The following is a 13,963-nucleotide window of genomic DNA, read 5'->3' as shown; positions in this document are numbered from 1 at the left end:
TACTAGAACCTACAAGAAAAATGTTAACAGTGACTAGAACCTAGAAGAAAAATTTTAACAGTGCTCAACAAATACTAGAACCTACAAGAAAAATGTTAACAGTGGCTAGAACGTAGAAGAAAAATTTTAACAGGGCTCAACAAATACAATAGCCCTTTTATCATCACAGCTTCACACACAAGTGAATTTCTAAATAATACAAAACATGTTTTATGTCAGACAAATGATAATTTATTCTTTAAAAGTAGAGTAAAAAGAAAAACAGAACTACACTATATTATTAATAGCATTAGCGCTGCACCTATCCCAATCTATAAAACCACATAACATGACTAACAAAGTAAAACACTAACATGATGAAAAACTATTTATTACAAGATTATCCAAAAGAAATCTGGCAATTTTGATCAACATAATGTCTTCAAATTGACTTTTTAGCATAACATTTTTTCAATAACACAGAAACAGAAAGTATGTTAAAAAAAATAACTCTGAAAACATTAGCTTATTTTTTTTGCTTTATCACTTTTGTGCAGATAGAGAGCATTTCTACCAGAATCACCATAATGGTAATTGATTGTGAAAATCAGCAAGTTACATAAAGTATTAACAAAACATCGCCAATAGAACATTCCTTTCGAGAATAATTTCAGGACTGACAATTTTATAACAATAACAAAATAATTGTAGGGTATATTATAAGACAAAAAAAAGAACTTGTTGCACTACAAGCTAAACACCAACAATAACATTATTATTTTGATATCATTACTTTAATAAATGAGAAATGAAATATTTTTTTTTACAAATTCGAGTTTATAAAATTATTTTAATGCTGCTAGGTTTTTAGAACTAAAAGCACTGTATAATACCTTGAGTAGTTGAGCCATTAAGTCTCTAGAAATTGCTTCCACTAGTCGTAGTGCTCGTTGGATAGGATATTTAGTGCTTCTGATCTTCCTCAGGTGAGAGAAGATGCCTTGAAGAGCTAGACGTATCTTGTCAAGCTCCGTCGCTGCCAGTAAGTCATTCAGGGGAAAGTCTTTCATGAGTGGATTGTAATCATTCACGGTGGCTAAAGCTTTCTTTAGGCCTAAGAGGAAATCAATTTTGCTTTTATAATATATGGTATCTATACTATTATAAAACATTTAAAATATTGAAAACTGATAATCAATAAAATTATTTGCAGAAGCTTATACAGTAGTTCTATATTAGGTGGAATATCTGAGGAGAACTACACAGTTTCATGCAAAGGCTCCATTAAAATAAAATGTACCAAGATGTCAACTACACAGGTTAAACATGTTAGAGTAATTTTCTATACATATCCATTAAATAAGTTCTACCTTTTTAAGAACAGTATAATTCAAAGCTGAATTCAATAACTTGCCTGAAAAAGTTAAAAATAAACAATAAATTGTATGTTACATAAACGGAAAGAGTCATCACTATCACATTTCTGCCAAGTCTATGTTCAAAGGTTTATGAAAGTAGCAAACACATTCAACTGGATCCAGGATCCCCCAGGTCTACCTGGGCATCTTAAGAGACCCAGCTGAGAAGTCCAGATGGACCTCAGCTTCCTGGTTAAAGTGGTTCCATTCAATTTCAAGGTAATGGATTAATCATTTTCTTTGATGTAGTGCAACACTGCAACACTATAGCAGTGCTTTCCAAAGTGGGTGTCGTGAAACCTTGGGGTACTACATCATGCACCAAGGGGTGTTGCCTTGTTTTGGAAAATTGCACAAAATGTCTTGTTAAGTTTCTAACTTTTATCTATAGCTGTTATAAAATTCAGTAATATAAAGTATTTTTAAATTTGCTCGCCGATGTGGCACACAAAAAATTATCTAATGTTTTATATATTTCTTTTTGGGCACGAAACAAAAAAAGTTTTGCCAACACAGCCTTGTGTAGTTGCAGGTAAGGAAGGGAGCCCAGATACACCAGTTTATAATAGTCTCTGCGGTGTCAAATACTTTTTGGTACAAAGTGTGTCGCCATCAAAAAAAGTTTTGTAAGCACTGCACTATAGTTAAACAATTATGGGATCACTGAGAAAATACCTGAAGATATATTTTTATTTTCTTCATTACTGACAGACACAATAAATACTAAGTCATTATGTCACAATTACTTTGAGGAGAACTTAATAAAACAAGAGCTTACCAAAGTTATTAGTTAAACAGATCGTTAAAATCCTGCAAATGTGTAACCACTGTATATTAGGATTTAAATGTTAATGTGTTTTTTTACAATATGTAATAATATTAATATGTACAAGATTTAGAATCTCTTAGAATGGCTTGTTTTGAAATATTAATTATCTTAAGTCTTAAAGGAGAAACAGAATAATTAAACACTGACCACCAAAATGTTTTTAAAAGGTTTTTTTTTCAATAACTTAAGTTGCTAGTGTCCAACCTATGAGTGAACTTTTGATTCATTAAAGCCACTGGTAAATCGGTTAAAATTTCAAAACTACTTAAAAAATGTTTTCAAAAGCTTGCAATACTAGTTCCTTATGTATAACATTTACAATAAATACCAGGAAATTTTAAGAAAAAATAATATGTTAAAATACAATTTAAAAATAAAAGACCAGTAAAATTTTTATGTTGCTAAAAATACAAGTCCATTCATGTTAGTAAAAGACCAGTAAAATGTTTTATGTTACTAAAAATACAAGTCCATTCATGTTAGTAAAAGACCAGTAAAATGTTTTATGTTGCTAAAATTACAAGTCCATTCATGTTAGTAAAAGACCAGTAAAATGTTTTATGTTGCTAAAAATACAAGTCCATTCATGTTAGAATAAAATTGATAAACATATAGCACTAATGTTTATATATTGAAAAGGTCATTTAACAATTAAAAAAATTATTTTCTGTATATTAACTACATAATTCTGGACCTACTAATTTAACCACATCCAAACTACAAATTAGTAATTCAGATGGCTACTACACTTAATTTTGACTCCTTAAAAACTATGTATAAATCCATCTATCAGACAAAATCCAATATCCCCCAATGCCATTACCACAGACAATATTCGTTATGACAATAAGTTGACAACTAGGACCGATAACGGTATAGAGATATTTAATTCATTATTGTTTTATAGTGCTGTTTTAATCACCTATTATCAATTATACATATAACAATGCATAATACCTGTATCTGAATCAAAACTGACAGTTGCGTGAAATCGTTTTCCCTTCTTCAAAATATCGAGAGTTAAAGCCACTTCAATGCTCTCTCGTTTTTCTTGAATACGCAGCAAGGCCCTTTCTAGGTTCAACCAGAAGCTTATTTCCTGCAGTGCAGTACCCGACGAGGGATCTCTATCAAGTTTGGTGACCTGTATAAAATGTTTAACGATTTATTCTTCCACCTACCGTGTTTTATTACACTCATTTGATGTAGCCATACACTTGCAGTGTAAAATATTTATTATTTAGAAACCAAATATTCATATTAATGACATACAATGTAGTTACAAATGCTATTAGGCCTATCTTACCACACACTTTCAATCTGTTCTGAGGTATCTGTAAATGAGTTTAAACACTTAATATTAATTTCTAGTTTACAGAGTTCAAAATAGAGAAGATACAATTTGTTTTTGTTTTTCATTTTTAGAAGATAGGCTTTTAAGTGGCAACAACAGCAAAAATTTGATACAGATTCACAACTTACAAACAGCTTAAGAAGCAAAATCTGTAACTTTTTTTAGCTTCTGGTAGTGGAACTTTTGTGTTTACTGGATTTTTTTTATTCAGAAATTAAATCACTAATGGATTGGATTATATTTTCCAGTTCACACTCACACAGTAAAAATTTCAAATTGTAAGATACTAAATATAAAAATATTTAAACAAGCTAGCTAGTCACTCTAAACATTAGAACAACAATATTATATTTACAACAGAAACTACCATCTTAAAATTTTAGCAAAGACTTGTACTATATTTCAGAATCCATTAATGTTACTGTCAATTTTATATTCACAGTTTCATCAAATTTAAGAAGATTTACAATATCATTAGAAAAACATTAAATTTAGTTCATATTTAATTTGAATAAATAAAATTACTTCTCTCACATATTAGAGCTAACTTCATTAAATTTACATAAATTACCTTAAGACTTCACTTCATTAAAAAAACTGTTAAAAATCCACTTTATTACTTTCACATGTAATTTTTATTGTTGTATTACATCCTTTTAAAACTACTGTAATCTTACATGTACAGAGAGTCTTCAGAGACAAGTGCAGTATCCTTGTGTAATTAATTACCTTTTGTATTTCTCTGATCCATCTGTTCACTCCATTCTGCAGTTGGTTCAAGAACGTTGAATCTTCTACTTTGTCACCAAAGTCGTTGACAGTTGCCTTACGACCTTCATCGACACATCTTTTTATCGTTGCAGCAACCACAGGATGAACAGGAAGAGTGATTTCTGGGATATCAATGTTTTGCTGAAGATGAAGCAAACCCATCTCCAGTTCTGCAATCTTCTTCTCCACAGTAGGGGCCATCTTATCGCCATCTCTGAATTTGTATAAAGACATGTTGAATAAATGTGTAATTTTACATTACACAAACAACTGATGTGAAAACAAAATTCCTTGGTGTGTTTTGATTCACTTGTAGGTCTTCAGAAACACCAAAATTTTTTACAACACGGAAAAAGAAACATAACTCCATTTGACATAAAAGTGAACTTTAACCATATAGCTTTCTACCAGGACATTCTAAGCTACGGTTTGTAGTAAACGACTCACCTCTCTGCTCTACCGGTTTCTCTCACGTAAGATTTGAAATAAGGAGCTACAGCACTGCTTACGTAGGAATGCAGAGTTTCGTAAGGAGAACTATCGTTCAGATTCATCACACGTAACTGTGATGCTATTCTTTTGTCTGCTTCAATAACAGGCGTTTTCTTGATAATGACAATGCTAAGAAAATAAGTAGACTGTTACAATAAAATATGTTTTTAACTTCTATACAGAACTATATTTATTTTAACTTCTGAAAAAAAATTAATGTACTTTTATTTTTGTCACTCAATATAAATAAAGCAAATGATCTTTAAAAACTAAGTATTTTATACTATAGTCACTAAGTTACAGTACATATTTTAAAGCTTAGTGCACGTTTATCTTGACAGAAATCTATTATTTAAGCTCCTATCGATAAGCTAAAAATGTTTTTTATTTGAGTTTTTACAAATACAGTATGTACAAGCCGTTAAAGTATTAATCTGAAATAGCCGATATTACCTGTTGAATTTTGGATTAGTAAAATGAACTTCATCTGAAATAAGGTAAGTAACATTTTCCTTCTCCTCCTCAACTTCTCCACCAGCTTCTCCAACTTCTTCTTCATCTATAAATATGAAAACAAAAACAAACACACATACTATGTTTATAAACATAGTAAACAAACTATTGAGATATCACATTAAATGTTGATACTGATGATAATAAATATATATACGTGTTCTTTCCCTACTTTTGAATGTCAAAATGTATAATTCTGAAGAAATATACTGTTAATATTAAAATCAGTAGTAAAAGAAAAGCTATCACATTCACTGATGTATCATCTATACTCTTTAATTAAAAGTAGACAGGAATTATCTCCTTTAAAAATAAACACTTGCTCATTTAGAGATACCAGGTATGATATTCCAAGTCATCTAAACATTTACTTTTTTTACTTTAGAAAAACAAAAATACACAAACTGATCTAATATTTGTTTAGGTAGAAAATTATTCTAACTTCTCATAGTTCATGTGCGTGTTCTTATAGCATAGCCACATCGATCTGTGTCCACCAAGGGGAATAAAACCTGATTTTAGCATTATAAATAAACTTACTGCTGTCCCACCAGGGGACATTTCTCATAGTACAATAGAGTTAAAAACTTGTAACAAAATCCTTAGTTAGACTCCAGTGTTAATATCTCCCTACACTATCAGGTGCATAAGACAAAAAAAAGATGCCTCCACTCTTTTATAAATTGTACCAATTTCTCAAGGTCTTTCCATGCATTACTAACACTGCCTCTAAATGTTCCCTTGAAGAAACCAATTAAATTACTGTTTGTCTCAAAATAAAATGTTAGATATCACACTAACTTTTAAATGAAATCACTTTTATCTTATCCTACGTAACCCACCGTCATTTCTTTTTGAAGTATTTCTTCAGTTGTTAAAAATGTCAAACCATTTGACGTTAAGGGACTTTTTTATCAAGTACTTACTGGCAAAACTGTTTAATTTTTTCTGAACAGCTTTGACTTTCATGTTTCAATTTAATATATTAACACAGACCACACTTCTCTGAAAGATCTTCATTTTGATATCTTGGCTGATGATTAATGACTTTCAGATTTTAGCAAATTTTTGGAAACTTGAAAATGCTTTTCCTTACTTTCTTTAATATCTTTGATGAACTACTCATTTTTTATATAGAATACAGTGTTATAAGTACATTGTTATCCTGGTGATCAGCACTTCCATTTCTATTTTATTAACATAAGGAACAATCTTTTTTAATTAATTATTTAAATCCTCCAAATCTTTTTATGCATCTCTGCTGTTGTGTTAGTTAAGATGCAGATATTATTAGCAAGCCTCTCTCTATCTTTACTTATTGAGACAACAGACTGTGAGCAGATGTTGCCATGGAAATTATAGGCCAGTTATTCACACTTATGCAATGGAAAAATTCCAGTGAGTGATAAAAGAAGCTTTGTAAAATCATCTGATAAAACACAACTTGAACATCTTCCCTTGCTACTCAGGATGTTAATACGTTACATGGACAATCTAATGAAACACAACGTGATAAATATCAACATGAACATCTTCCCTTGCTATTCAGGATGTTAATTTGTTACACGGACAATCGTGGTTGTATATTCAAGTAAAATTGATTTTTACTAGAGCAATGGGATAGGCATGTTGAATAATAGAAGATCTGATAATATATCTGTTAGAAAACAATACTGAATTTCACTGAATGTACGAGTTGATGTGAACAAAGTAAAGAGACTAGACTCAAGGTAAAACACTAAAAGCACAGACAATATTTCAACAAGGGTTTTGATGGAGGTTAAGGATTGAATACCAGGCAGGTACCAGAGTATTGAAAGTTGGCTAATGTTACTCCTCTTTTCAAGGGAGACAATAAAAATTGTCCAAGTAATTACAGGCCTTTTAGTCTTAGATCAGTTGTGGGAAAAGTTTTGGAAAGTCTGTTAAAAGATGCTATGAAAAGTCATTTAACGATGTTTAGAATTTTATTGGATAGTCAACATGGTTTCACTAATGGAAAATCTTACCTTACAAATCTTTTGACATTCACTGAAAAGGTTACTACTTATGTAGATGAGGGTAAGGGTGTAGATTTGGTGTATCTGGATTTTCAGAAAGCATTTAACAAGATGCGACATAAAAGGCTTTGGAAAAAAATATCTGGTGTGAGGGATAAGTTAGAAAATTGGATAGAAGAGATGCTGAATGGAAGAAAGCAGAGGGTTGTTATAAATGGAGTTCAGTCAAACTGGATTAATGTCACAAGTGGTGTACCTCAGGGCTGAGTCTTAGGACTTTTTTTTTTATTATTTTCATCAATGATATAGATGAAGGAATAGTCAATAAATTACTTAAATTTGCAGAAGATATTAAGGTCTTGGGTGTTGCTAGCTGTAAAGAGGATGCTGCTGATTTACAAAAGGATTTAGATAATTTAGTGAGTTGGGCAAATAAATGACAGATGGGTTTTAATTATAATAAATACAAGATAATGTATGTAGGTTATCATAATTTGAATTATAAGTATAATTTGGATGGGAATAACCTTAATAGTGTTATAAGGAAAGGGATCTTGGTGTAATAGTCCATCAGTCTCTAAAGCCATCCAAGCATCGTGTTGTTGCTAGTAGTAGTAATTGTTGTAGAGCAAATAGGATTTTAGGTTGTATCTATAGAAATATTGAATACAAGTCTAAAGAAGTTAACTTCATTGTACAGGTCACTGGTTAGACCACATTTGGAATACTGTGTTCAGTCTTGGGCTCCTTACCTTAGGAAAGACATTGAATTGTTGAAAAGGGTTCAGAGAAGAGTTACTAGAATGGTGCCTGGAATCTCTCAAATTATTTTCTCTTGAAAAAAGAAGAGTTAGGGGGGATCTGATTGAGGTGTTTAAGATTGTAAAGGGAATTAATAGTGTTGATGCATCATCTTTTTTCATATGTAACAATGAGATTAGTAGGACTAGGAGACACATATATTTTGGCAAGGTAGGAGTCATTTTCAGCTAAGACAGTTTTGTTTCTTTATTCAATAGTTTTAGTTTAGATATTAACCCCCTTCTAAGACAGAGAAAGGGGCCCAAGAAGGATTCATGTCTCAGTTCTAATGATCACCAATAAGAAGCCCACTACATGAAGAATCATCAGCATATTTAAGCAAGTTCAAGTTAATCTTATAATAACCATATACACATCAAACATGTGTGAAGTTCCAGTCATCACAGCAATAGTATCCTGCTTAAACGTTAAACAAATGAAGAGACAAGATACTAAAATGATACCTGCTTTTACAGCTTTAAGAAATTTCAGATACAAAAGAATAGGCTTATTTCTTTTTTCTAAAAATGCCTTGATTCAGGTGTTAAAATTAAGTGCACGAATAATCTGGTAGTGTAGAATGAACAACTAAAAACATGCATTTGAATATTTGGTGTGATAAGTTTCTGCTCGGAAAGCTTAGATTAAGCAGGCATATTTTCTAGACTTCAATTAACCACTGGGAAGTTCTAAGGGCTCAATATATGAATATACTGTACTCTCTGCCATGATTTTAAACTGTTATTTACACTCTCAGCAGAAGAATATTTCATAATTCCTTACAATTACAATCTGGAGGAGGAGTACATTCACATAAAATTATGTTAGTCATTGAAATGAAAACATTATTCATAAGGTTTGATACAAATGATATTAATGCATCAAACTTGTTTCTGCTGAGTTCTGAAGAAAGTACCAGATGGATAATAGGACATATATATTAATGTTTAGAAGCCCATACATCTCCAGTTGAGACTGTTTTATTTCTCCAACATTGTGGTAAATCTGTGGAACAAGGGTTAACAGATATTTGAGAGATGAGGACTGGATTTATGATTAGTTTGTTATGGACGGTTGGGTGTCAAGACATCCTTTTGATGTCCTATAATCTACAAACTTTATATAACATTCAATAACAAAATCCATTGACTGATTTCAAGCAATTGTATGACTCTTAATTACACATTTAAATGTTAATAACTAAAAGTAAAGCCTAGGAGTCGAACTGTTAGACTATGTAAAAGTTCCTTTCAGTTTCAAAGGGTTGGTAAAATAATCTTTTGAGTAACACTAAGTAGTAAAAATTAAACCTTGTATAATGAACATATCAATATCTAATAATTAAGCATACGACAAATTTTACCTTTACTGGAACTTCTTTGTATGAATAAAGCTCTAACTTGGGGATCAGCTATAAATTTTTTCATGCATTCTTGATTTATTTTTTCTAATAGACTTGTTTCAAGGGCAGGATGAATGATGTCATCGTCTTCTAACAACACTGGAACAACCCTCTTTATGTACTTCACTAAAATTGGTAATTCCACAACTGTAACAGCCTGAGGTACCGGCGGTTGTTGTGGACTTCCTCCTTCGCCTCCTGATTCCGACATTTTCAAAATTTTAAAATTCGCTTAGTGGAACTTGCTTGTAGTCAGACGGCCCAAAGTTATGCATATAGTCCACCTCATCAGATCACAATAAACGTCTCATCTACGCCGCCTAATGACTCATTGCAGGTAAGTTCAATACAATGTATATGATAACACATCCGGGTGCCGCAATGCTGATTGCACTTTGCACGCCCTCTGTTAGCGTATAGATTATTAACAATAAATAAATAAATATATATGACATTTATGTGTATATATGAAACAGCATTTATAAAACTAAAATGTGAAACTCCCTTGACTTACAAACAGAATGGGAAGTATGCGAAATGAATATGAAAAATTACTGTTAACAAAATCACTTAAATTAAAATAATTTTATGAATACTATAAAATTTTATAAACATATTTTTATAAGACGGAAATTCTTCAAAATATATAGTTTTACAATTAAACTTACTTGTAGGAAATGGGGATTTAAAAATATATCTAACTAATGATTTATAATTCTACTGTGGAGGTGAGAAAACATTTTATCACGAAGCGTGGGAATTCACAATTTTTAGTCGTGGGAAGTGTGTATATGTCTTCTGTATCAATGCTTGATACCCATAAATAAGGAAAGATTTCCTACCGATAACACAGTTTCGATCACCGTTAAAAGCAAACTGTCATATTCACAAGCCCAATTACATTAAATCTAATCAAAAACACCTTAGGTGTAAAAACAAAAGATGCGGCCACAAAAGGATTGATCGTGCAACTTATAGGAATGAAATCAAAATTGGTGGCAATACTGGCAGCAACACTTATAGCATTGATAAGAATTTTACATCAAATATTCACGCATTAGTTAACCAGGCTGCGTTTTTTTTTTTTTTTCAACGACCAAGAATTTCCCAGCTTATCCTCGACCTTTCATTCGTCCAATATATTTCAACCATTATAAAACGCTATTAAATTTTGCCAGTGTATCCTATCGTGCCCACTAATCTTAGTCTTTTTTCTTCCCTTGCATTTTCCCGGCACGGTCTTGGCAGTTTATTCGGTAACCTGGCCGTGAAAGTGGGTTTTCTCAGGTACTCCCGTTAGCCCCCACAACAAAATTATTTCTTTGCACTTTGGATCCTTCGATCCCAGCCCCGAAAAAGACCGTTCCGCTTACGCTTCCAAATTACTATTATCATTATTAATAAATTATTAACAATAATTTAAAATAATTATATTTTTCTACCATATCAGAGCAAGTCTAGTTATATAACTCAATCCTGAACGCGAATTCAGATATTAATACTAATTTCTAATCATGATTGTCTATAACTCAATCCTATAATTTAAAATTTCACAAATTTACATATGTTTTTCAGATTGATAATCAATTTGGAACTGGCTATCTTCGTTTCAGCCTTGGTCTACTTCGTCAACGTCTACAGTACCCTTCCTTCTACAAACTTCCGGTTTTCGTCTCTCTGCACACACGGCTCTTCAGGGTGTCTTGAGACATTTCTTTCCACATTTGTAACACACCCAACAGCCACGTTATATAATCACCCAACCGTGTTTAAATAACTTGAAACATCGCCAGGTTGTTAGGGCGCTTCACTCGCAATCTGAGGGCCGCTGGCTCGAATCCCCCCAAACATGCTCGCCTTTTCAGTTATATAGTAATGGTCAATCCCAGTATTTGTTGGTAAAAGAGTAGTCCAAGAGTTGGCGGTGGGTGGTGTTGAATATCTACCTTCACTGCTAAATTAGAGACAGCTAATTTAAAAATAAATAACTTAAACCTCTAATACGAAACGTTTCTCGTTTTTCAAAAATTCGGCTCTTAACCCAAAACATTTTTCACTCCACTTCAGAGATTAAGCTTTTTCACGAGCGGGGCGAAAAGAAAGTATAGTTTCTGATAGCCTCTGTAGGGGCTTGAAATACCTTAAACCAAACATCTGCCAGAAATGGAATTGGAATCTATTATTATTTGTTGCTTGTAGAAATACTAACATATTTGTTGTTTGACTAGGCTTTCCAACTGCTTCATTTCCTCATGGTAAGTATACCATTTCCTCATTTTGAATTTCTTCTAATAGTCAATAATGATTTACGTATTTTTCAGATGTAGTTTGGGGTTATTGTTTAAACGTGTAAGATCATTGCAGGTGTCCTTGTAGTGCAATGCATGATTTGTTTGGTATTCTGTAATGGGTTTAAGATTTTTCGATACCTGCTGCCATCTATTAAGAGTTTTTTAAATACAGTTACCAGGATCGTTTGCTAAAACTTGCCACCAATAATGTTTTTCATCCTCTCCGGATTAATTTATTGTTGTCTTTATTCATGTTGGCTGCCGATTATTACACATGTGAATGGCTAGATGTGCGTGGTTGTTAAAATATAAAGTTGATAATGCTGTCAGAATGTCTTTAGGTTATTTAGATTTTATATGCCATTTTGAAAACTTTCTTAAATTATAATAATTGCCTGTCTTACTCATACAAAATTTGGCTTAATTTGTAGTTCTTGGCACCGGTGTACTACTTAGGTTATAAGCGTTCACGTATTCAGCTCAACTTCTTTAATTCTTTTTTTGTTAGGATGTATCTAAATGATGTTCCGTATCACGTGTCATTATTATTGGCATCCTTTGTTAATGTGACTCTGATAGTGGAAATGCCATTATTAAGGTCATCCTTTGTTAATGTAACTATAATAGTGGTAATGCCATTATCATTAGTCATCCTTTGTTAATGTGACTCTGATAGTGGTAATGCCTATTATTAAGGTCTATCCTTTGTTAATGTTCTATGATAGTGGTAATGCCTTTAATATTGGAATCCTTTGTTAATGTGACTCTGATAGTGGTAATGCCTTTATTATTGGCATCTATTTTTGATTCAGCACTGACATTGGTCGTATCATTAGTATGGTCTTATTTTGCTGGTGTGGCCCTGGCATTTATCTTGTCATTATTATTGACAAACTTAATTGGTGCAGCCCAGACAGTAATCATAAAATCCATAATTTTATCTATGTTGTCCCCGTACCCTTCAATCTTCTGGTATCCAGAACCCAACTCAGGCGAGAAGAATATTGTGCTCTAAGAAGGTATTCAGATATGATTTCCTTTGTGTAGCTATTGGGTGATAAGTTAACTTTCTAAAGAATGCAAGTTTTCCAGCTAGCTTTCAACCCGTAACTATCTTGGTAGCTTTTTGGGTGGGGCATTTTTTACACTAATAAACAAAATTCTTAAATATCTTGGAACATCCAAGCTGGTTTTCTAGACCAACAAACGCTTCTTGTTAATGAGACAGAAGTTCATTTAATATTCATCACTAAGTGATAGCCAAAACAACCCAAAACTGAAAAGTATGGGGTGAGTGTTGCTGGGAAGTACAACTCTCACATCCACGATTTAACCCTAGTGTTTTGACGTTTTACAGATTTGCCTTACACCACAGGCTAAGAAGATCAATAATGACTAAGATTTTGCGGTTTCCAGTGATACACAATCGTGATTGAACACTCAGATCCCTTCGGTGGCTTCTATAGTCTACTGCTAATTGCAGTATTAATCAAACACTACATATGTATCTATGTCTTGCTGCTAACGGTAAACCTTCTTATAATTAGGGTATGTCGTTGTGCTAGTTAGATAAAACTTATAACAAGAAAGCTTTAAACTTCAAAATGGACACACACTTCTGCTGGTGACACATTTCAAAACACCAAAAAGAACCAGACGTGATAGTCACTTACATAATGGGCATAGATAGAGGACCATACAACTTCATGAGTAAAAGATGTAGAACTAATTTGAGATTTTAATATTCACACCTCGGCTTATCCTTTAGAGGATGGTTATAAAGTCAACATTGGTAGTTGATCAGTCTGGGAGGAAAACCATGTACGCACCAGAGAAATGTATTGTCTACTTACATAAAAGATCACAAAGAGCGGATTTCACTAGTTTCAGAAAACAACACTAGGAGCGCCACTTTAGTAACTGTTCGGTGTTGCCACCATCATTCCCAATAATTCCATCCATCCTGACAACACTAGTAATTATTGCAGCATGAATGTCTTCCCAGTAATTGTCCAAAGTTCTATCACAGTGTTTGTTTGTTTGTAATTAAGCACAAAGCTACACAATGGACTATCTGTACTCTGTCCACCACGGGTATCGAAACCCGTATTCT

The 13,963-nt window shown here is 32.5% G+C and overlaps 1 protein-coding gene across 1 annotated transcript; it reads right to left on the bottom strand.

Moving 5' to 3' along the window:
- Positions 1–824: 824 nt before the first annotated feature.
- Positions 825–9,927, bottom strand: LOC111088588 (cytoplasmic dynein 1 heavy chain 1-like). Its single transcript, XM_022399146.1, has 6 exons — positions 9,521–9,927; positions 5,297–5,402; positions 4,799–4,972; positions 4,310–4,565; positions 3,184–3,370; positions 825–1,093 (listed from the first exon to the last, which is right to left on the bottom strand). Exons 1-6 carry the CDS (start codon positions 9,768–9,770, stop codon positions 825–827), a joined length of 1,242 nt encoding a protein of 413 aa, XP_022254854.1. The 5' UTR covers positions 9,771–9,927.
- Between the last annotated feature and the right edge of the window lie 4,036 nt (positions 9,928–13,963).

The sequence above is a fragment of the Limulus polyphemus genome, unplaced genomic scaffold, assembly GCF_000517525.1.
Source record: "Limulus polyphemus unplaced genomic scaffold, Limulus_polyphemus-2.1.2 Scaffold4073, whole genome shotgun sequence".
Taxonomy (NCBI): Eukaryota; Metazoa; Arthropoda; class Merostomata; order Xiphosura; family Limulidae; genus Limulus; species Limulus polyphemus.
This window is presented reverse-complemented; position numbering and strand designations above follow the sequence as displayed.